Consider the following 25,967-nt stretch of genomic DNA (forward strand, 5'->3'; position numbering starts at 1 on the left):
GGAGATATTCTAATCAAAATCATTTCCAAATAAAGCTTAACATTTGCTCGAATATAACACTTAAACTCCCCTATATGCACTTTACCAAACTCCATCTTACCATAAAACATTTCAGTTCAAATACTTGTGGCTACTGGAGAAACGTTTTAGATTTTTACACAGGACTTTACAAAATTAACCTGACATGCTTTTGATGTTTTGTTTACAAAACGTAACTCAAATAAATGTAATAATTAGATTGGATGGGGTGATGATAGGACACTGGAAAAGATCCAATTCCATTCAATGTTTTTAACAGTCCATATCTGTGTGGTAAAATCAGTCCAAGCAACTGTTCTGATTATTTAGAAGCTGTCCTTAAGGAGACTCCAATAATAAAAATGCAATTATAGCCTGAAGATTCAGATTTCAGTGATACCAAAACCATTGTTCTTTGAACAACAAACACAAATGATGAAGCTGATATATCTTAAAGAAATAAATAAGACATACAGATCTATGCCCTTAAAGGCTTCTGCAATGCAAAGTATGTATGTCTTCATTATAATACTTATAATGGAAGCATACAAGTGAAATTAATATAAACCAGCTTAAACTATTTAAATCAATTAAAAGTGAAGCAAAAATATTATATAATACAATGAACAAGTTAAAATGCATTTAAAATAGCTGTGCATGGTACAAACATTATGTATTTCTTTGCCACCCAGACACCGCTCCTTCAGGGCAATCCTACCACCACTGCGGCAATCCTCCCCTCACAGATCTTCCCCCCAGCAGAGCAATCCTCCTCCACCTCTCAAACCAACATGCTCCAAGATGGCGCCAGACCATCCAACAACACAATCCTTCCCTCCCTGAACCTCCCCCCAGTGGCGCACTCCTTCCTCCTCCTCCTCCTCCTCCTCCTCTCACTTCTTCCTCCTCCTCTGTGCGGACAGGAACAGGGAATGGAGCCCCAATGGCTCCACTCAACCAGGAGCCATGAAAATGAAGAAAATCTGGCTCCCACCATTAAAAACTCTAAAACCAGGACAGTAAATAAAGAACAACACTCTGAAAACAGGGACATTCCAGATAGAAAACAACCACAGCTACCTAACACTTCCCAACAAAGGATTCCCCTAGGGAGCATTAAAAAACTCTAAAATCAGGACAGTGAATAAAGAACAACACTCTGAAAACAGGGGAATTCCAATCACAATCAACAAAGCACAAGGATAAACATTAGAATTGTGTCGTATTGCTCTCGACACCGACTGCTTCTTACATGGACAGTTATGTTACATGGACATGGATATGTTGCATGTTCTAGAATAGGAAAACCACAAAATCTCTTCATCAGCACTGAAAATGGAACAACCAAAAATATTGTATACCCACAGGCTTTGGAACATAACATATACTAACTACCATCACTACCTCAATACTTTCTTTCAAATAACATAAGACTACGTTACTGGAGGGGTTTGAGACGACTGACTCACCATAGTGGGAGGTCAAGTTTACCCTACAGCCAGAGACCAGACAGAACCCCAGCGGTGCTGATGGAGTTCGTGGGGGGTTAATCAGGCATGATGTGAGTTGTAGCTCACGCACAACCTTACGCATTTTGTACATATATACAAACATATAACATATACCAAATACCACCACTTCCTTATTGCTTTATTTTTCATATCAGCAGGCCACAACACAGCAACCCGTAGCCAGGCACAGCTAATTTTGTTATAAAATAGTATGAATGTGTATCCCAAAGGTTACAGCTGAAGAGTTTTGTAACTACTGAACAGGATGTCAACCATAAGATCTAAGTACAGTAGAGTCTCACTTATCCAACATAAACGGGCCGGCAGAATGTTGGATAAGCGAATATGTTGGATAATAAGGAGGCATTAAGGAAAAGCCTATTAAACATCAAATTAGGTTATGATTTTACAAATTAAGCACCAAAACATCATGTTAGACAACAAATTTGACAGAAAAGGTAGTTCAATACGCAGTAATGCTATGTAGTAATTACTGTATTTACGAATTTAGCACCAAAATATCATGATGTATTGAAAATATTGACTACAAAACTACGTTGGATAATCCAGAACGTTGGATAAGCGAGTGTTGGATAAGTGAGACTCTACTGTACAGGTAGAGTATCTCTTTGAAATGCTTAGGACAGCAAGTGTTTCATATTTTGGATTTTTCAGATTTTGGAATACTTGCATATACATCATGAGATATCTTGGAGATGGGACCCAAGTCTAAACAAAAAATCATTTATGTCTAATTTAAAGCTTATACATATAGCCTGAATGTAATTTTATATGAAGTCTGGATACACTTAACCATCAGAAAGCAAAATCAGCTACAGAAGTGACTGATTTTGCTTTCGTCCACATAAGTGGATGATTTTGGAGCATTTTGGATTTCAGAGTTCTGGATATGGGATACCCAACCTGTATATTAACATACACAAATAAAATGTAACATTTAGGATAGAATATATTCAATTTGGAAAAAGGTATTAAAGATGACATATCGTGCTTATTTGACCTATAAAGACTCTTGTGATTGTTATGAGCATTATTTAAAAATAATAAAACTAAAAGAACAATAAAAACCCTCACTTCTGCTCAACAGCAACAACAAGACAAAAATAAACAGATGAATCCAGGAAATATGATTTGTCTTGTCAAACAGAGTGCTACCAAAAAAAGGTGCCACTGCTAAGTTAGATCTGTTCATTGCCATCTCTTGCCTAAACTCAGAAAGGGTGGACTTTCTAAACTGAGTGACTTCAGATTTTGGGAAGAATCTAAAACAGTAAGACTGATGTTTATACTGCCTCTTCATCATTTTAAGGACTAAAAGGGGAACCATTTTTCATGTAGCACACACACATCTGATGGAGAGACCACTGTTGCTAGGATCAAGGTGGGTCAGATATGACAACAGAGTAGTGGCATGAACATGTATGCTGGCAATGAATACGGAACAATGATTTGGATCTTCCTCCCAGCACTTGCTTTCCTCACATACACATCCCGTTTTATAGTAATCTGATGGGACAGTGTTGACAGCTCTTGGAAAAACGCCAGTCCTTTTTTACAGGCAGAATGTGAAATAGTTGGCCTCAGGGCATTGTCTTTATTTAAAAGAAGGATGAAATGTAATGCAATGCGGAAAACGGTTGCTGGAAAAGCAGCCACCACAGGTAAATATCAGAGGATGTTGTGATCTCAAGATACATAAAACTCAAAAAACAAATGAGCCAACAAGGTGCGTAAGAATATACAGCCATAAAACAACAGAACCAGAAAGAAAGAACCCCGTTTAGATCATTAAATGATAACCAAGATGATCATGTAGCCAACAGATTCTCCAAAAGTAGCATACAGTAACCAAAACAATTCTGTGCCAGATCAGGAGAACATGAGGAAGCAAGCAATATCATAAAAAGGTCCCAGTGTACTGGTTTGTATTAAGATGCATCTACACTGTAGAATTAATGCAGTTTGACCTGACTTTAACTGCCATGGCTCAATGATATGGAATCATGGGAGTTATGGTTTTAAAATGTCCTTATCCCATCGCCTGAATTAGCTAATCTTGCCCCCTCCCAAGAGTTGGAAGGCAACTGGCCACTTTGGGCACAATGTTGTTTTATCGGATAGGGAGCACAGTGCTGTGAGTACAGCTCTCCAAATTCCCAGAGAAGGTTGGTGGAGTTGCCTGACTCTGAAAATTGCCCAGCCCTCATCTACATACAATCTACATCTACATTTAACATCTGGGATGGTAGCTAAGTTAAATGTGGAAGGATCTGTTACTAAATTGTATAATGTGAGATCAATGAAGATGTGGCCTCCAAGATGTCATCTCTCATAATCCATGACTGTTTGTCATAGTGTCTTAGTTGGTGGAAGTAGAAGTCTAACATCTAGAAGACACAACATTTGGGGGACTTAGGTTCTCCACCCCAATATAAAGTAATGTACTTCAGGATATCCCAGCAAAACAGCACATACAGGTCTATCACCTTTTTAGTGTTAAAATTGTTTTTCCAATTGTATAATAACACTCATTTAAAAATGTCACAATATAAATACATGCAGACAGGTCTCTTTATATTCCAACATGGCACTGTTATTTATGTAGTTCTCTCTTAAAATGTAACTTGGAAACTTTTAAAAATTTGAATGGGATCTCTATGTTGCCTCAGGAGTTATCTCAAATAACCATATTTTTAAATCCTCTATTTATTTTCATAGCTGAAGGCACTCTTCAGAATTTTCCTCCAACACCACAGTTCAAATGCATCTATTTTCCTTCGCTCAGCCTTCTTATGGCCCAGCTCTCGCATCCATAGGTTACTTCGAGGAATACAATTGTTTAAACTATGTGGATCTTCATTGCCAGTGTGATGTCTCTACTCTTCACTATTTTATCGAGGTTGGTCATCGCTCTCCTCCCAAGAAATAAATGTCTTCTGATTTCCTGGCTGCAGTCTGCGTCTGCAGTAATCTTTGTGCCTAGAGATATAAGTCTGTCACTGCCTCCACATTTTCTCCCTCTATTTGCAATTTATCAATCAGTCTGGTTGCCATAATCTTGGAGACTTACAAAATTATTAAAATGAATGTATCTTAAAAATAATTAAACTACCAATACAATTGAAATCAGTTAAAATCAGATTATTTAAAAAGTGCCAAAAGTTAGTGTCTGTCTACCACAAAGCCAACTCCACTGATTCTGGTGTTGCTCCCTCCTTTTTGGCTCTGTAGTTACTCATGTCCCATGTAGTTATTCCTCTCCCTTGTTTTATTTGTTAACTTACACACCACAGGACTCTCTGGACTCCCACTTCAGTTTCTGAGACTGAAGTTTCATGAGTGTTGCCTCTCACATTCCCCTTGTTATTCTTTTTCGTTTTTACTAAACTCAGTGGACACTAATTTCTGTACCTTCTGGAACCCCCCTCTGTTTTTTGGTATCCTGCACTGTGAGCTACGCAGTGCTTAATGCCCCACAGCAACATAGTAGGAGGAAACTACACTCACACGTAACAATAAACCAGGATTGTGGTTTATCCAGGCTTACTGAGAAAAACCAGCATGAGGGGATCGCAGACCATTTGCCTGCTTTGGTCCTTCCTTAACACAAGTAAATTAAAGAAAATGGTGGGTTCATAAGTACATCCTAACAAGACAAGATTTGCAACTCAACAACAAAATAATGGTTTGTTTTATCTGGTAGCATGAAGGGAAGAGGGGATAAACAGGGCATGTGCACAAACACAGAGATTGTTCATAATCAAAGAAGAATGCGGAGTTACTCTTATGAGTGAAAACTACCTGTATGTCGATTCTGCAATACCAAGTTTCTTTTTTCTTTTTTTTAAGCTCACTTATCACTAATGCAGCTGAAAAAGATGGCTCTAGACCTCAGAAGCTTATGACACGAAATACATGTGTTAGTCTTTAATGTGCCACAAGGCTCTCTCTTGTTTTTATTACAGATGGTATATAACATTGGGAATAAGCCTACTGTTTAAATTGGGTTTATGAGGTTTGACTTTTGCAAGATTTTGGCACGGCACAGCCTGAGGTATTTTAATGCATTTTTAAAGCCTGGTTTGGCAGCAGGATTACAAAAGAAAGATTGAAAGAGGCTTGAAAATTATATCTTCTGCTCCTAGAGCAATAGAAGATGCTGGAGCAGCTGAAGAATGGGATTTGACCCAATAGTAAAATAATAATAATAATAAAATGCAACAAATGAAGAGGCAATTGTTAAAGATTTCCAACTTATTTGACAGTCACCACTTCATGAGGAGTTTGTCTTTCCCAAAGGGTCTGATGGCATGCCAATGACTATGGGCACTGAGACTTTGATTTCATTCCAGTTTCATACACTGATTAGTAAAATCAACCTTTTCCTGGTTTAGAAGTAATAGGAAACTGGGTTTAAACCAGGGCTTAGCAGAAAGTAGACTGGCATCTACAGCTAGAGCTTCTGATGATCTGAAATTTCTCGCTATGAATAGCTTAACAAAGAAAACTTCCCCACAATCTAAATTGGATTGCTGAGGCACTGAAAGTCTGGAGTGAAACCAGGAGTGGAAATATATGGGAAACAACTGAGAGATTAGTTTTGCTCTTGAAAACAAATTCTTGAACTGAACATGTGCTCAGAGGTACTACCATCCTAAATTTTAAAACGATCTGAAGTCAGACCCATGGTCCCTGTTAGGAGACCTCAAGGTTCTGATTCTAAAAAGTACATTTTAAAGACTGAAGTCTAATCAGGTCTGGCTTAAACTAACCATGATTAAAGCAGCACAGCTCGCGAGAGAGAGAAGGTGGGAGAAAAAACCCCACATGGTCTAAGTTTATGAAGTTATGATGGCAACCTCTGAACTAGACCCATATGAAAGAGAATGCTATTTGAAAGCAGATCCAAACCAATACCCAGACATTGCTCTTTGTCACAATTTAATGACACAGACTTAGTCATCAAAATCTAAGTGACAAAGATATGTCAACAGAACAACTGCTGCAGATGAACCTAAAAACTGAAGTGAAGGAGCTGAGGTACTTCAACTCTGGGCCTGTTCCAGCCCAAGGAGACAGAGCCAACTGTGATACATCTGGACAAAAATACTTCTAAGTAGTTTTTAATGTGCTTAAGCAGATGGGGTTTAAATGTGGCATAGGATTCAATTAGCTTAACATTGGCCATTTTAATCAGTTAGGATTTTGCTCAGAGAAGTGAAGAATACAAGGAGAACAGGCTGGGATCATTACCACTTTTTCAGCTGATGTGGCCCCGATGGTGCAATGTGTTAAACCCTTGTGCCAGCAGGACTGCTGACTGAAAGTTTGGCAGTTCAAATACGGGGAGTGGGGTGAGCTTCCATCTGTCAGTTCCAGCTTCTCATGTGGGGACATGAGAGAAGCCTCCCACAGGATGGTAAAACATCCGGGCATCCCCTGGGCAATGTTCTTACAGATGGCCAATTCTCTCACACAAGAAGCGACTTGCAGTTTCTCAAGTCATTCCTGGCATGAAAATAAGCTGATCTGCTAAGTTAAGAGTTAATTTCAGTAAAATAGTCGAGCAATATAACATATTCCATTGCATAATAGTCACTTTCCCCCCTTTTTGTCAAAAAGGGGTGTGTGACTATTACGTGAGGAAAAAAATTCTGATGGTTAGAAAAAAAATTAAAATGCCTTACTTCCAGAAGGGGATGAGGAGAGATGATCCAGCCTCAAACAAACAGCTGTTTCTGTTGGTTTGTTTTTTAAACTGTAGAGTCATTTGGGGTTGATTTTCCCTTCCTTCCTTCCTTCCTTCCTTCCTTCCTTCCTTCCTTCCTTCCTTCCTTCCTTCCTTCCTTCCTTCCTTCCTTCCTTCCTTCCTTCCTTCTCCGAAGGCAAGGCAGTTTTAAAACTATAAAATCGAGGTCTCTGAAGATGCATTCTTCCCTCCTCTGTCCTTCTTCTGAGGCTAGTCAGTTAACAAAGCCTGGAATTGAGTTCTTTAGATAAAGGAGGGAGGAACAATCTGAGTTCCAGACACCTCAATTTTTAAAACTGCCTTGCCTTGGAGGAAGGAGAAAGGAGAGAAAGGAAAGTAGAGTGGAGCTTCAGAGACTTTCATTTTATAGTTATTAAACTTGCTTTGCCTTCAGAGAAAGAAGGAATGAAGGGAGAATCAGCTTCAAATTGTGGTGTAACTGTTATGAGAAGAAAACAAAAATATCATTTTTGGCATCCCAAAATTGGGGTGTGACTATTGTGCGGTGGTGGCTATTATATGATGAAATATCGTATCTTAGGCCTCAGAAATCAACTTATTGGCATCCTCAGTATTTCCTGAAAATGTCACCTCACTTAGCGTAAATATGTTCTTAACTTTTTAACTTTGTTAAATAAAATAAAATAAAATATATATTACCAGAAATCTATACAGAAAAGATTGATAAAATCTTAGAATACAATTTTTATCATGACCGACGGTAATCATTAGAATATGATGGGACTGTTCATTTAAACTTTATAACAAACATATTAATTGCGGTTAGATTCTACATAGCAACTTACTGGATAAAATCATAAGTATCACAAATATCGAAATAACTAAAAGTGGGGCACTGCTTTAATAAGCAAGCTAATTTTTCAAATCGTAATACAGGAATTGAATGGATAGTGCTTACATTCAGTATAATTTACAAGTTTATAGTCTGCCAACCCAATATAAGTTATGTGTGCCAATTTTGGTTTTTTGTTGTAATAAAATACAATTTTATAGACCAAGAAAAGATATCTAAACCAGGGCAGATTACAAAACCAGAAAGGAAATGTTATACATATTGGCGAAGACTCAATTCTCATTTGATCCCATTAGTTTCTGTTCTATAAAGTAAGTGGCCAGCAATCAGTACAACTTTGTGGAAGGCAAAAAAATCTCAAGATACTATGTAATAATAATAGCTGGCTGAGGTTCAAGGTTTATCTTCTCGAGCAAAGGATGTACAAGATTCTTGGATATTTTGAGGGCATTAGAAAAGTGGCTAAATACTTACTGAGAAAATTATCCCACTGCATTTGTGTACAAGTATGCAAATATATATTACTTTTCTTCATGTCTTACCTTCAGTGTTACTTTCATTTAGCTCTGTGGCATTTTCTTCTTTCTTTTGCTTTGCTGCAAGTAGTTCACGTTTAAGTTGACGTGCTTCTTTCCGGAGCTCCTCACTGTAGAAAATAATGTTGAGATATCTCAGTTTTTAAAGGAACTAAGATTAATAAGAAGGAATAGAGATTAAACTAAGATGTAGTAACATGTTTTTTTATTTATGTCAACATTATGATGTTTTGAAAAATCTAAGTGGTTCACACATACATTGAACTAAAAAAGAAATAAATCAGTAATTAAACAATACCTCCTCCTCCTATTCCACCTTTTTCTCCAGTTCAGGACTCAAAGTAGCTTACAACAAGTTAAAATAGTGTTAGAATACATAAAATGCAAAGGATAACATGAGATTAAGCAATAAAAAATAAAATCAGATTAAAACAATGCAATGTATACATTGTACATTTTCCACAAATCTGGAAAGAAAATATTTTTAAAATTCTAGGATATTATATTGATCCTGACCAAAGGTAAATATTAGAATATGTTGAGAATGTTGATCTAAATTTTATAATGGCATAGTAAATTTCAAGATGAATTCAGCACCCTAATTGGGCATTCTAACAAAAACATCTGAAGGTGCATCAAGAGCCCTTAGTAGAATCATAGAGGTGGAAGAAATCACAAGGGGCATCCAGTCCATTGCCCTGCCATACAGGAACACAGAATCAAAACACCAGACTCTGCTTAAAAATCTCCAGAAATGTGGACTCCACCAGTAGTCTGGCTTTATAGCTTTCTGAATAACTGAATTCACACAACTGGGTTCAGGTAGGTCTCAAAAGACCAAGGTTCTTGCATTGCTAACCTTGAAACATCTGAACTGCGGTGTGAAACTTCACATGTATTCCCAACGGATGAAATATGGGCTACATGTAGTCCCCTGAAAGACAACGTCTACACTATCAAATACCACCTGCCCCCCTTTCCCTAATGGTGGCATGAAGACAGCAACACCAACATGGGGCACTAAAGGGGCCCTAAAGCTACCTCCTCACTCAGTGACCATAAAGCAGCCATCATTGTTGTTGTTGTGCAAGTAATTTTGTTATTTAGCAGCATTATTGATTTGGATTTGTTGTGGACAGAGAAGACTTTAGCTTTGTTCTCCAACAACAATCCAGAAGTAACTGTCAAGACCCAGGCTGCAGAGCACCAATAACCATGCGCAGAGACCAGAATCTATCTAATATCTTTATTAAAGGAATATATAAAGTCAATAAAAACAGGTGAAGAATAAAGTTCAGAAGTAGACCTTTCAAGAAAGGTCAAATATAGTCCAGGAAATTAATGTCCAATATGAGATATTAGAGTCCAAAGTTATAATCCAATAACCGAAACACACACTTTGCCGAGCAAAGTGTGGGGAAATGACAGGGTCCTTTAGTCCAATGGAGCTTGACAACAAGTCTGGAGAGCAAAATAGATTCTTGGCAAACAAGGCTTGATTTGAGGCAACAAGAAGCAAGAGACGAGAACAGGGTCCATGGCGAGGTCCGTGGCAAGGTCCGTGGAACAAGGCAGGGTTGGAACAAGAACAAGGTCCTGGAAACAAGGAACAGGAGTAGCGTAGTCCACACACGATCTCACTCCCGAAGCTGACGAATTGACTCCGCAAGGATTCCCTTGCGGTTAAACACCTATATAGGATCTTGTTTTCCCGCCAAGGAACACTTTCCCTGGGGAACAAGAAATGAAACCCATACTGTGTCCAGATGCATGACTCCTTAAGATTTCCCAAGGGAAACAGGCTTAATCAGCTAATTGTCTGGCAGCAATTCTGGCGCTTCTGCGATTCGCCTCCCTAGCGCCTCTATCTCGATTATAATTATCCCGTCGAGAAAACGGGGGAGATTTCTGCTCAAGGCTTGTTTGGCTGACTTCTTGTGGGCAAACATCTTGCAGGTGCAAGGGCTCCAATTCTGGCTGAAACGGTGGGAAACCCAAGTTGTCCTCTTCATCTGCCACAATAGTACTAGGAACGGGACTACATGGCCCGTGAGTCATCACAGTAACCCACTTACACCCAGATTAGGTTGTGTTGGAATGTTGGGATGAAGGTAAGGTTGAAGCCCAACTCCAGAAAATATGTATGTGAACATGTACCATTCATGAATCTCCGGCAGACCCTCAAGGCTAAAATGTGTTCTGCATCCTTGATACAACGGAAGCTATGGTTATCTCTCTCATCCTCACAATATTTTGTTGCCTAGCGTATTAAGCTTCCAAAATTGCTGTCTTTTCTCTTCATGACTGAATCAATGACTTCATATTCCAGGATTATCAGTCTGGCACTTTTCATAAGCAACCCATTCATAGTTCACCAGCAGAAGTGAAAACATCATCAGTCAAAAGCAAGCAGCCAAGTTTGAAATAATAGACGAATTAAAGGGCATTGACAGAGCTGTGGAGTGAAGCTTGCACAGCACATTCCTGGATTATGTCTGACTGTAGCTATTTCTCCAACCTTTCATAACAGTAATTCAGGATCATGTTACTAAATAAGAGGAAAGTGACAAATAAGACTTAAGCAAGGGATCTCCCATTCCTTTTCTTTCCACTTAAACAGTACTTGGTTTTATTTCTTACAGCAAGGCAACTAACCTATGATTTGTAGTATATTTGTAGTACACTTTGTTAACCAACAAAAAGTAAAAAATAAATAAAAGCGTCACAAGTTGTCTAGGCAAGAACTGTTAGATAGCGATTGAAGTCTCTGGCCCCTTCCACACAGCCGAATAAAATTCCACATTTTCTGCTTTGAACTGGAATATATGACAGTGTGGACTCTGATAATCCAGTTCAAAGCAGATATTGTGGGGTTTTCTGCCTTGATATTCTGGGTTATATGGCTGTGCGGAAGTGACCTCTGTCTACTTAATGAATTCAAATGGGGTTTACTTCTGAGTAAGCACTGTGCAAATTTCTTTCATATTCACAGTTTATTTTTAAAAACTTTAAATCAGTTTCAAACACTAGAAAACCATGTAAGATGAAGAGGATTCTTTATGTTCCACAGAATTTTATCACACCCATTACAGTAGAAAATCCCAACATTATTTCTGGGAAATTATGTAAATAATATTGATACAAATACTGTGTATGTGGCTTGCCATTTCCTTCTTCTGAAATATAGCCTCCAGCATCCAGGTATTTTTTGAGATCTCCCATCCCAGTATTAACCACAGCTGACCCTGATTAGCTTCCAAGATCAGATGTGATCTAGTATCTTGAGAGAAATATAAATACAGCTTTGATTAATAATTAAACATATTGTATATGATACTGAAAACAGTGTTGTACCAGTGCACTCAATTTGGGCGCAATCTTGGACTACCAATTTCAACAGGATTTTTTTTAAAACCATCCCAGTGAAAATTACCCAAATCTGAAATTTCTTCAGAAATTTCTCCATTAATTGGATCATGTTAACTATGTCACATAGAATCTGACTAAAAGGGATATACTGGTATTCTGTCCCCACACTTTGGAAAATAATCTAGATGTTATAGTTTAAGTACTTCAGCACATTAGGAGGTTGAGAAATACTGAGTAAGAACATAACTGCATAATGGAGGAAGCTCATGATTGGTCCTCCCATTTTCTTTTTTAATGAAATGCAGCTGTTGACTGACTGAAGACTGAGTTGTTAGTTTGATCTGATTATTGTTTCTGAGGGAGAAGAGTTTTAATCTTCTCTCCCCATTATATCCTTTTGCATAATAAGCAATCTGAGAAAATGAGAAGGTACTTTTAGAAAACCAGGAACATTTGGCATTGTATGTGTGCTTTCCCCCTTTCCTTAGACAAAATGGAGGAATGTTCTGTGAAAAAAGTACCCCTGTCTTTTATGCAATGTTGGAGAAATTATATGTCACATTCTTATTTAAGATAGCATGTGTCTGTGTTGCTATTCTTCCATGTCTCAAGAATTAATTTAGATTTCTGACTACTGTCTCTATCACACAGGTGACTACTATTTTTAGATAGAGTATAATGAAAGATAGAGTTACACACCTCAGCATAGCTACAATGTTTTAATTTTAATTTTTTTTTTACAGATAGGGAAGTGGTGAAAATTCCCCCAAAAGGACACTTAACATGTTTGGGAAATAATGAATGAAGGGTGGTAGCTGCTAAACATGTAATACATTAATTTTAATGTTATAAACAGGAGTGTTGCCTCTTATTACTATTAATAGGTAGTATTCTTACTTTTAACACTATATTATAAAGCTCTGGTTGGAGTCATTGTGATGCTTTTTAACATTTAGAGTTCTAAAATTCTCTAAGTAACCACTGGCAATGAAATATGCTGCACAAGATGTTTATAATCATATTCTTTCATAGGACAACAAGTGACTGTAAAAATAACTCAAGGAAACAATAGCATGTTTGTCTAGTTATTTAATTCAGATAGGAAAACACTGTCTCTGAAATTGCCCCCTGCCCTTCTGACACCTGAACATCAACCAAATGTTTTGGCATGATTTTCAGTTCAGGTCATACATGGATAATCCAGGAACTTCACAGAAGGAAAGTGCAGTATCTCAATCAGTCTAGAACAGTCATGGGCAAATGTCAGCTGTAGGAGCTGAAATCCAAAACATCTGGAGGGCTGAAGCTTGCCCATGCCTGGTCTAGAATCTGTTAAAATAAGCTACTGATCCCAGTAAAAACATTAAAGCCAAGGATAAAGCAAACAGGCATTAAACCTAGCTGGTACAAAGTTCACGATTCCCAAGGCATAAACAAACACAGAAAACATTGTCATTTAGGGAGATGTGAATAGATGTGAGGAATGACTTCCAGTAGCTGCTGGGAGATTTATCGGTAGCTGATCCCAAATAGTCATGTACTTGATTGCTCAGTGTTTTTTTTAAAAGAAACTTTGTTATCTACTGTACTACGTTTCAAAGGGCAGTAATAACTCTTTGGCATACATCAATTCCTACTGCGCAGGGACAGCTTAATTGTATTGACCACCGGTTTGTCTGATTTAAGGAACTGCCAACTGGAACCAGAAACCCTTCACAACTCAACTTTTCTGTAAAAGATTCCAAAGGGTAATATTACGGCTTAATATTCTGGTGCCATATCCCTTCCAACTGTTGGACACATAAACTACAACCAATAAGTTGGTGACTATTTATCTAAGGACCCAACTTAAGCTGAGCTCCTTGGTGGACCACTGTGCTTCTAATCAGGTATTGGTAGAAACAGACGTACCAAAGAGGTTTTTTAGAAGAAACTTAGCCTGTGCTTTATAAATTACAGCAAAGGTTTTGACTGAAAAACTATGGATTGCACTGAAGAATGGGTGTGCCACAATATTTGATTGCCCTGAGACAGAAGTTAAAAAGAGACTATTATCAGGACACAATATAGAGAAAAATAATGGTTTCCAATTGACAAGGCAGGTCAGGAAGGCTGCATTTTCTCATGTAATCTATGTAATTTATATGCTAAACATATCAGGAGAAAAGGCAGATTAGAATCTCAGGAAGGAGGCATGAAAACTGGAGGAAGAAACATGAACAATTTAAGAAATGCAAATGGCATCGTACTACCTGCAGAAAACAGCAAATACTTTGAAGTCAAGGGAGGAAGTACAAAGGTAAGGTTAAATTTTAACATTAAGAAAACAAATATAAAGAGCACATTATGTAGTAATCTACATATGTTTAAAGTGGCTGATCAGGACATCAAAAGAGTTAAGATATTCTCTTTTCAGCAGTTTTGTAATAGCACCAATGAAATATAACTCTCATTTTCAACAACCTTCAAGCAATATTTAGATCCCTGGAACCTGTGTCATAACACAGTAAATAGATCAATGATGGTGAATGAAGCATGAGAAGACCTTTACCCTTCACATCAAGTTGACAGGAAATGTACATTTAGTTGTAGCAACACTGAACAACACACACTCAAAAACAGACTGTAAAGGTGACCACAAAAGGGGACTTATCACATGTTTTCTGCTAAATATGAAATCGCCAACTCTGAAAATAGAGATGGTATTTATCTAGGGAAAAACTAAGTCATAGTACCTGACTGTTTTGGAGAAGCCTATGCTATCAAAGAATTAACATCTTCTAAGTGCTACAGAAAACTTGACCTGGCATGTATTCTGAATTTCAAAGTTGGTATGGGCCAGTGCCATGCCAAAAATGTACTGTTCCAATTAAAAATAGTTCCGCTTATTATTTGTGTGACTGTTTTGATTCATGATATTTTTTGAAATGCACTCAAGAAATATTTATCATACAATAAAGCGGCAAACGTCAATAGCACCTGTGATATATTCTCAGGACATTGTTTATTTTTTATCTGGATATGTGGTTTAGCTGAGGAGAAAACCTTTAGTTTTGAGGCATATCTAGCCCTGCCAAACTGAAAAAACCAATACTGGGACAACCCAAGTATCCCGTCTGTGACAAGGAGAAAAATCTATCAATCATACAGACACGAAGCAGATATAAACTACAAACGACCATGAATGCTGTAGCAACACCAGATGTACAAGAGCTGGGCTGATTTGGTCTTATATCAGAGCACAAATTAAACTCAAATAGAGCTTCCGGCTATTTTCCTGCCATCAATGTAGATGTGAGGTACCTGTGTAGTCTATATTGCTTAAAATAAATTTGGCAGTCATGCCATGTATGGGATTGGCCCTTGCTTGCAGGGGCAGGAAACCTCTCCCTGACCCAATCCTCCCCTCCTTCATAGTTTCCATCTATTTCGTCACCTCTTCCAGCTGCACACTGCGAGAATGTCTTACTCAACAGGTCTTGTCTTCAACTAGCTTAGATTCATTTGCCAGGAAGAAGAGTTACTTAGAGCCTGGAACAAGGCCAGGCCTTTGCTCTTTGTCAAGTACTTAATATTTATTTTGTGCTTTTCATCGTTAAGTGCTTTACAAATATTAACTAAGACTCAGAACAATCCTTGGAGGCAGGTATTTTTCCTACTGAAATAAGAAAACTGACAGGAGGTATGTCTGTGTTAGTTATGTTCCCAAACACTACCTGAGACAGTGAAATTAGTTTGAAAAGACTTCATATGTGCACTGAAATTTTTATGGATTTTTATGGAGCAGTTGTTTTAAAAGTGCATTTCTCTACTTTGTTGACCAGAAGCTCCTGACTCTGGATGTAGCTTCTTTGGACCACTGGAAATGGTAGGATATACCTTTCCAAGAATGAGCTCTGCTTCTTGATAAAGCAGGCATCATTCAATATAATAAACAAAAATAACTATGCAAAAAAAGAGCACTATATACTAACTGGGAAAAAGTTACATGCTCTGTTCAAGACAGATTTAATCCAAATTCTCTTTTCTTTCTTCAAGAAACAACGAATCTAATGTAAAATCGGGATTGAAAAGCTGCTTAGTGTTTTTCTCACTGTCCGGGGTTGAGCTGCTTTGGAAAAGTATTTCACTTTCTGCATCAATGTTTTCTCATGTGTAAATAAAGAAGGTTGCTGTCTGGATTAGTTAATATTAGTACTCTCAAGATGTAAAAACACTTCTTAGTATTAATAGCGCAGGATGGATCAGCTATTAGACATTGCAACCAACATCTTCCACTTTGCAGGCTGAAGTCACTTCCACTGAGGATAAAAACCTTCCTTGTTAGGATCCTGAGCTCACAAGAACCAGATGATTCAGAAGAGGTCTCATCAGCTGAGTAAAGAACAACATATTAATATCCCATGACAGGCTGGACATGCACTTCTGGGTGAGAGTTAAGTAGTTTTATGAACATGAAGTCCTGGAGTGTTGTAGATGTCACTTTACCTTGGAGGCCTAGAAAGCATGACTGCTGAAAAGTATGGTTTTCGGCACTTACAAAATGTGGAAAGTGATGAAATGTTGAAGTGAAAGAAGCTTTTCAATATCATTTTATTTTTGCCTCGTTGCTGGAGACTGGTCCAATTGATTTGTTTTTTTTAAGGAGCATTTTATGTTCTAAAATGAAGTAGAAATTATTCAATATCATTTTATTTTTGCCTCGTTGCTGGAGACTGGTCCAATTGATTTGTTTTTTTTAAGGAGCATTTTATGTTCTAAAATGAAGTAGAAATTATTGTGGAATTTTTGCTACTGAAATATACAGTGGGTTCTTGATATTCACTGGGATTTTGTTACAGTTATCCCCAAATACTAAAATATACTGGATGCTAGAGCCCCTTTATATACAATAGCATAGTAAAATGGTGTCACTGACATAAAATGCCCAAATTTGGTTTCCTTTGGGGATTTTTAAAACATATTTTCCAGTCATGGATGGCGGAATACACGGATGCAGAATCTGTGGATTTGCTGGGCTGACTACATAAAATAAAGTCTGGCATTTTTAGAAAACATTTTAAAAGAAGAGTTTCATGTTAGTTGAATACGGAAAGTTAAATCTTTAATTGATTTGTCCACATCATTCCATACATGGAAGAGAGAATATGGAGGAAAAATGCAACCAGTTTGCATTTGACAATGAACTGATATTGTAATGCTGATATTGTAATGATAACTGATATTGTAATGCTAGTATCGTTGCTAGAGATGTTCTCCAAGGAGAAAGATAAGAAACAAGGGCCATAAACACAATTTAATGTGTGCTTTGATAGCTCAATTCCATAATGCTGGAAGATTAATACACACGATGTTGACAGAATTTATTCTACCATGCAATACCGTAACTTTGGAAGTTCAGTCTGTCTACACACCACTTTTTGAGTGACAGCCTCTTTTTTACACAGGGACCATCAGTCATCATATGTGAAACAACAAACAGATAAGAAACAGATTGCAGATAATAGAAAGTTACAGTGAACCTCTCTCCACAGGTGTACCTATTCCCCTCAGGGCAGAAGTTGCACAACGACTAAGTTACAAACCGCCTTATGAGGTCTAAGTCTGGGCTAAAGAGATGGCGAGCAATAACTGTGAAGAGGGACAGTACGGCACAGGAACAATGTCTTTCCTCTTACAGCATTGTACACAGGATGAGTATGGTGAACCAGTAACGTATTTACTACTTAAAACTAATTTAGATTACTGGGGATAAATTCAACTGATAAAATTAATGAAGTCAACACATATGAAAATGCTTTTTAAAAATTGAGACTACCCACAGGGAGCTCTGGCGTGGACTAGTCCATGAGGTCACAAAGAGTTGGAAGTGACAGAACGAATGAACAACAACATTGAGACTACCAATTGTATTTATCAACATCAGTGTCATTGATTTTAACCGCTTGAATCTGAAGAATGTTTACAATCATTATTGTTTGTAAAGAAGCTAATAACTACTGCCACCAATTTGTAAAGGGCTTATAACTACTAAGATTATTTTAGGCAGGGGAAATCTTTTAAATCCCACCGCTGCCCCCAATTTGCGAAGATGCAGCCACCAAAGACTCAGAGAGGAGACCTTTTATTTTCTTTTTCTTTCTTCTTCTTATTTTAGATGGTAGCGTAACTTAGTTTATTATATATGTGATAGAGGCTTAGATGTTGGAGGAACAATAACAAGTTTATTCAGGCACAGAGCTTAGTGGTTACAATATTGTTCTCACTTAGAGGCACTTTTATTAACAGTTACAATATTAGAATAAGATGAGTCAAACTCCCTAAAGTGTCCTTCTTTAACTTAAAGTAGTCAAAACTTCATCCTCTGCCACTTTTAAACCGTAGTCACCCCTGTGATATTCGATCACAGATTCTCTGTTCCTTAGCAGGACACAGACTACATAAAATAAGTCACCAAACGTATTTTAATCCAACTCAAAATGAACAATTGAGTCTCCCTTGATCCCCTCAACTTAGGATCAATCTTCCCTGTGCCTCATCAGAGCACAGACTGAACCCCTTTTTTTAAACTCTGCACTTCTTCAACAAAATGGCAGTTGGCTCTGCCTACTTCTCCATGGCAACCAGCCTCTGAGTGCAGAGAAGCAATAACTGCAATACTCACCCTTTTAAAACACAAACACACAATTAAACATAACATCTGTAAACCAAAAATTCATACTTCATTACATTGTTATTTCACATTCTAATAGTTTACTCTGTTTGTTTGCTGCTCCTACCACACAGTGAATGGAAACCTTTCACTGAATTTTGCAACCGAGGATGTTGATGATTGTAGAGAGCTCGATGAGAGAATGCTTGAGTTAGAAATACTTCTTTCCCCTGGTAAAACAGCATACTGTAAAACCCTTGCAGAGGGTAGAAACAGTACAAAGAAAGTTAACAACTATCAGTCAAAAAGTCTTGGTTTCCATTCAGTTTCTCTCATATGTGTCTATTTACAAGTTGTTCCTAAATAAGACTATTTTTGAAGATCATATTTTCAGAATATCAAGTAAGCTATGTCTGCATAATCTTGCTGCTTCACATTTGAGATATGTTACTAAAGGTTTTCTATTCCACCAAAGGAATATTGAATACTTATCTACATTATCACCACACAACTTCTATTATTATTGCAGCATGGATCCTTGCATCTATATTTAACTGAAATGTTCATATTTTGTCTTTCATTAAAATAACTTTCAAGATGGCCACCATACATGGATATAACGGCAACAGTGCTGTGCACACTAGAGAATAAAAAAAAAGTTTTGAAGACCAGTCATACGTGCTGCATTTTTAAACCTATCCAACTATACAAATCAAATAAAAAATCAATAAACAAACCAGTCAACTTAGCACAGAATGCAACATTAAAATAGGAAAATTCAGTTTTAAAGATTACTTGACTTAATATGTTATCTTGTCAAAGAGTCTTGGATTGAGAGAGTCAATGAAACCTAACATGTTTCTGACAGATCTACCAGATTTTTGAATTTGTTTTCCTCTAGTGTAGGAAAAACAAGGCATGTCTGCAGTTAGTCACAAGGAAAATTGCAACATGAACTTTTACATTTTGGTTGAAGATGTTCGGTGCTTGGAGGATGTGTCACATGAGTAATATGACAGCCAATTTCTATGTGCCTGAACAAGTAGATGTGGATGAAAAAAAACATGGTATTTAGCAACTTCTAAAACCCATGATAGTGTCTTAAGATAGGAATCAGCAATAGCTCCTGAAATCTTATCCTCTGAAGACTACTACTTATCCCAACATTCAACTAATCATCTGACAAAACATTGTTCTGGAATACTGATAAAAAAGAACACTTCAGATCCCTAATATGTATGATGATTAATAGTTTTATCTTTCCACTATAGAGTTTAGCAACTAAAATTTGTAAATTAGATACTCTGGAGTCTGATGAGTGAATTCAAGTTAGCACTGATAAATAGTCATGTTCTTTATCCACGTCTAGTTTACATTTCAGTTACTCTGATGTCCTCAAATAGAGAACGCTCAAGCAATTCTCCAGACAAATCCTGATTCCTCCTAAAACTGCATTTTTATGAACAACTGGTCCCCATTATTCCAATAACTTGCCACTTCTTTACACATGTCTGGCTGGTGTAAGAGTAAGACGTTCCATGCACTTTTGGTTACTGTGCTGGAAAATTTATTCCAGACTAAGATAGCATCAGTTTCAGTTTTCCTTAGAATGTAGAACACCGGAATCATCTTCTGTTGGATTCCTTTGTCTCCCTGTATATTGTCTGCTTTTCTATTCATCAGCAGAACAATCGGGTTTATATAGTGCTTTCTGGATGTTGTAAGTACTTCACATACAGGCATAGTTCATATGTATGAGAAAACTTAAGTGTCTCCTAGAATCATAACTGGAAGAGACCATAAGGCCACTCAGTCCAACCCCCTGCCATGTAGGAACATAGAATCAAAGCACCCACAACATATGGCCATTCAACCTCTGTTTAAAAACTTCCAGAGAAGAAGCTCCACCATGTTCCAAAGCAGCATATTCCATTGCTGAACAGCTCTTACAGTCAGGAAGTTCTTTCTATTGTTTATAGTATATTTTTGCTGCAATTTGAATCCTATGCTCAGTGTTCTAGTCTCCAGAGCAGCAGAAAGCAAGCCTGCCCCCTCCTCTATGTGGCATCTTTTCAAATATTTAAACAAGGCTATCACGTCACCTTTCAGCCTCCTTTTCTCCCAGCTAAACATACTCAGCCCTATGCTGTTCCTCATAGGCCGTGGTTTCCAAGCCTTTGATCATTTTGGTTGTCCTTCTCTGGATGTTTTCTAGCTTATCAATATTCTTCACTACGTCCACATTGACTTTGGCGACTCAACTTCCCCACTCCTCCACTTTTTGCCCAACAGTATGAAATTGGAAGCCTCTACTTCTCGTTTTCAATGAAACCACAATTCTTCATGATGCTCAAAGTCAGGTTTGGTTAAACTCTATACAGTGAGCAATACAGACACGTTCTCCCATGTTTAAAAAACAAAACAAAACCATAATTCCTGGAGTTAACCACCAGAGGCTTAGATGCTTCCAATCTTCTCCACAGAGAAGAGAGTCACAAAGAGAAGAGAATAGGAGAACTCAACAAGTTGAACATGAGCCAACAATGTGATGCAGCAGCTAAAAATCCCAATGGGATTTTGGGCTGCATCAAAAGAAGTATAATGTCTAGATCGAGGGAAGTCATGGTGCCTCTCTATTCTGCTTTGGTTAGACCTCACCTGGAATACTGTGTCCAATTCTGGGCACCACAGTTCAAAAGAAGTATTGATAAGCTGGAAGGTGTCCAGAGGAGGGCGACTAAAAAGATCAAAGATCTGGAGATCAGGCCCTATGAGGAGCGTCTTAAAGAACTGGCTATGTTTAACATACAGAAGAGAAAGTGAAGTAGAGACATGATAGCTATGCGACACCATAAGGAAGAGGGAGCAGGCTTGTTTTCTGCTGCCCTGGAAAGTAGGACTTGAAGCAATGGGTTCAAATTGCAGGAAAGGAGGTTCCACCCAAACATTAGGAAGAACTTCCTGACAGTAAGAGCTACTCTGCAGTGGAACCCTCTGCCTCATTGTGTGATGGAAGTTCCTTCCTTGGAAGTTTTTAAACAGAGGCTGGATGGCCATCTGTCAGGGGTACTTTGGTTGTGCTTTTCCTGCATGGCAGGTGGTTGGACCAGATGGCTCGTGTGATGTCTCCCAACTCTATGATTATTCTATGATTCTAGGAGAGTGTATGATAACCTGAGGCTCACACTTTTCCCATTCCTTTTGAACCAGTCCACATTGTCTTTGTTTTATTTCCAACATACATGTAATGTTAGAAATAGTGGGGTAGGCGGAGGAGAACTTAAGAATATATTTCATCTTGGATCAGATTTAACGTCTATTTACAGTAAACCACAAGATGCCTTTGAGAAGTTGACAAGCAGGACAGGCTGAGATATAAGGGAAAATGTGAGATTTTTCATGAGAAATTATTACATTTCTAAAAACCTGGATGTTCCACTGTGCTTTTGATTAGGCAGTTCCCCAGATAATTTTGGCCCAGCCATAGCCCGAGTCTAGCCCTTGCACTTTACTATTGCTTCCCGCCCTGAGATATAGGGCTCTATTTTATATTGCTCTCCATTCCCAATCTCATCATCTGGCTCCTGCACTTTATCTAATAGCCCTGTCCTTGCAACTGAATTGCACTAGTCCTGCTCGCCCTCAGAACTAGTTATTATTCAGGCCATTGGTGGTTGGCTCGATGGTGTTTTATACGGTGTTATTCTCTGTGTTGCCTATTTTGTTTTATGATGATGTTGTTTTTATGAATCCTATACTATATTTTAACTGTGTTGATTGGGCTTGTTCCCATGTGAGTTGCCCCGAGTCCCTTTGGGGAGATGGAGGCAGGAGACAAAAATAAAGTAGTAGTAGTAGTAGTAGTAGTAGTTGTTATTATTATTATTACATTCTATTCTGGTTTAAATCCCAGTTTGTCATTATAGAAACAAGGGTCAACAAGCTTTGCAGTTGCCCTCCTATCCTCTAATAGAGAAGTTTGGAGACCTTTCAGTCAGACTAGTTGCTAATGAGGGCTGCCTGAAACATGATAAACTTTCATCCATTTTTATTATTGCAAGTTCAAACAAGCCAGCTTTACAGCACAGTTTATTCAACTTGCTTGTTTCAACTCATCCTCATCATCATAGCTTAGGGTTGAACATAATACTAAGGCCATAATCCTGTTTGTGCATAAGACCAGTATAACACCTAGTTACACTAGCAACTCTTTTCTTCGAAAGGTTATCTTGAAAGTTGACTTCACTATACCTTCCTTGCATTTGCTAGTGAACCCTGGTCTTATTCCATAATCAATTTGATCTAAAGGAATATCCTTAATTGATGATTTTGCCTCTTTTTGCATCATTCCATGTGTGCATTCTCATCTTAAAACACACTTTAAAAGTTTCTGCTCAAAATAATATTATTTCAGCCATGCAGGCTTTAACTAATGTCAACACCTAGTCACTTTAAAGAGCATACTGATTCCTCTCTTTGAAATTTATTCACTGGTCTTTTTTACTTTTATTTGGTGGCTCGCTCCACACTTCCTATGTAGAACTGCAAGCTTATTTTAATCTTTATCTCAAGTTTAATGACTAGCTTGTTGGGAGCCACTGCAAGGAGTGGCTGTTCAGCAAAATATAACCCAAAGGCCTGTTGGATAAACAGACAGCAGTATAGTTAATTCTCCAGACTGTGTTCCAAATATTGTCTTGTGCCTTAAAATTGGCCTTACAATGTTTCAAATAGATACATATATCATAAATAAATGAGCATGCTGAAAAACAACAAAATACATTAAGTTAATTAACAACAGAATTTAAGACTATACAATAAAGAGCTTCTACATGGAACAAGGATAGAACACTTGCTGTTAGGTTTTGCCTGCTGTTTCCCAACATCTGACAAGAATTTACAACAGATGGAAATGATTCTGCACTGAATAACACACCCTTCATGTTCTCTAGTCTGCAGACTTAATCACAAACATACTACATCTGCTGAAACAACAGTCTTGGAAAGGACATATGGATATGGGTTCAGACTTTCTGTGGACCTGGGATAATGAAAAAGACACAAGATCTTCATTATCACCAAACAGGAGTATTTCAGTTCATTGTGAATCAGAATTTAGGAAAATCCCCCAAATTGATATCCCAGGAAGGTGAAACAGTTTTCCCTTTCCCAACGAAAATTAACCACAATCTGCAAACGAATGTGAAACTGAAAGATTTGTCAGTTTCTTACCTACAAATAAAATTTCAAATGAAACAAACATAGTATTGGAAAACTCAGGAGTGAATACAACACAATATCCCCTGTATACAAGAGCAACCACTTTCTTCAATACTGGTTTAAAACTGCATTAAATAGGCAGCGTGGATGTGTCCAATAGCAACAGAGATGCTAAATTCAAATCCCACCTTAACTACAAAGTTCACAGGATAATCTGAATTTTTCAGCCTAACACACCTAGGCTCTATCTGGACTGGCCATTAAATGCAGTTTCAAATGGGTATCGAAGAAAGTGGTTTTGTGATGATTACATAGGAAATCCTGGAACCAGGCATATCAATACACTTCTTTCTGTGTGTGTCTCTCACACACAGATTTTCTGCAAAAGTTTCAGAGAAAATTGGTATTCAAACACCTTCATCTACATTTATGGTAAATGTTTATGAAACTTTAGAGTTTATAGTAACCGGGGAGAGGGAGATGGGTGGAAAACCACAAAATATCTCCAAATGTTTGCGATATTTTTGTATTATGTGACTGTTGTTATTCCTTACTCCAGGAACTTTGAGCTACATTGTCTTAGTGTATTTAATCAAAAGGTATAAGGGACTCATTTTCAGGTAAGAAGGTTGCCAAAAGACTGTTCAGAGTAACAAGAAGTTGGGGTGGGGTTGGGAGGTTACCTTATCTAATTTTGTTAATTTAGCATGGCTTAATCACTGCTTCTCACTTGTTAAATATACTATAAAAATATTTTCATACAGCAGACAAACCTATTTCCACTGTTTTTGTTATTGCCTGGTCATATACTACACAGGTAAGCAGCCAAGTCTCGGCCACATGCCCAGAACTTTGGAAGAATCTTACTGTGAAACAATCCAGCCTTTGTTGAACACAGCAGCCTGCTAGAATTCTTTCAAATGAAATCATTGGGTTGGTTTACTAAACTTGTTACAATTGCAGTGAACATCTATGAAGTGCATTTCTTTTCAGAGCAGACTAAATAAGAATTATGTAAAGTGGGTCTCATTTCATATCATGACTGAGCTGCAGTATTGTTGGTCAGTCACAGGAAGCCAGACAGGAGGTTGGTATCCCCACAGGGGCTATAAATCAAAGAGCTAGCCTTTTTGTGGCTTTATTTTGTTCTTCCAAATGTAGCTGCATCTTAGCAGCACAGATCAAAGCTTAAGGTATCTTTGAACAACTTGGCCACCAGTGTGTTACGAAGTTTGAAGCCAAAGATATAAGAGGGGATAAAATAAAGACTCTCCTGCAATACATCAGGTCTTCCAGGTATAACCCAGTCTGGAAACTTACCCATTTTAGCATAATTCCTCCCATATATAGCTTCACTATTTTTGAAAAACAAGCACATATGAAATAATATCATATATCTAAAGAGGAAGAAGATATAGAGACAGCTTTTCTTTTAAAAAAATGGGTTACTGCAGCTACCTCCCATTTAATAGCAATCGCAAAACAGAGTTTCCTTCCAGGGATTTTGGCAGAGCTCTCACAAAGGTCAAACTCTCCTTTTGGAAAGTAAGCAGTACTTTTGACAATGTGCAAAATTGGCTATCCTTAAAAAAATTAGTTAATGAAGAGGGTTTCATTCCAACACTAAAGCTTGTGGCTATATTCCTTCCTTGATGGTATCCATTCACGGCTGGTCCAAGCCAGTGCCTGAAAACTCACCAACAATTCTGCATTAGCTACTAATAGCTAGAACAAAAAGCTTGATGAAGACTTCAGCATATTGAAACCAATGAGATACATCTCCTGTGTAGCATGCTATGCCAAGTTCAAGTTTATCTGGATTCTCCAAGTTTATTTGGGATGCTTCGAGTCCATGTTTATCTGGGATCTACAACCTTGAGGTGCTTTACAAAAATTTCCACAGAAGGGAAAATTTTTATCATGGCTACTTGCCTTGGGGAATGTGCTCAACACTTGGCAGGATACCCTAAGCAGTCTGTTCTTTTCTTTCTCTTCTGACTGTAGAGGAAGGATAACCAAGAACACAGGAGGAAGTTTTAGGAGGAGGTGGTTCTTTCCAAGCTAATACCTTTCTTTC

The 25,967-nt window shown here is 37.8% G+C and overlaps 1 protein-coding gene across 2 annotated transcripts in view; it reads right to left on the reverse strand.

The window, feature by feature from the left end:
* The window catches only part of cwc27 (CWC27 spliceosome associated cyclophilin), a 168,149-nt gene that overhangs the window by 49,345 nt on the left and 92,837 nt on the right, over nt 1-25,967 (reverse strand). For both annotated transcript variants that reach the window (XM_062972383.1, XM_062972384.1), the window contains exon 11: nt 8,656-8,759. In XM_062972383.1, coding sequence (XP_062828453.1) covers nt 8,656-8,759 — 104 coding nt within the window. The remainder of the gene's footprint in view (nt 1-8,655; nt 8,760-25,967) is intronic.

This window comes from Anolis carolinensis, chromosome 2 (genome assembly GCF_035594765.1).
Source record: "Anolis carolinensis isolate JA03-04 chromosome 2, rAnoCar3.1.pri, whole genome shotgun sequence".
Taxonomy (NCBI): domain Eukaryota; kingdom Metazoa; phylum Chordata; class Lepidosauria; order Squamata; family Dactyloidae; genus Anolis; species Anolis carolinensis.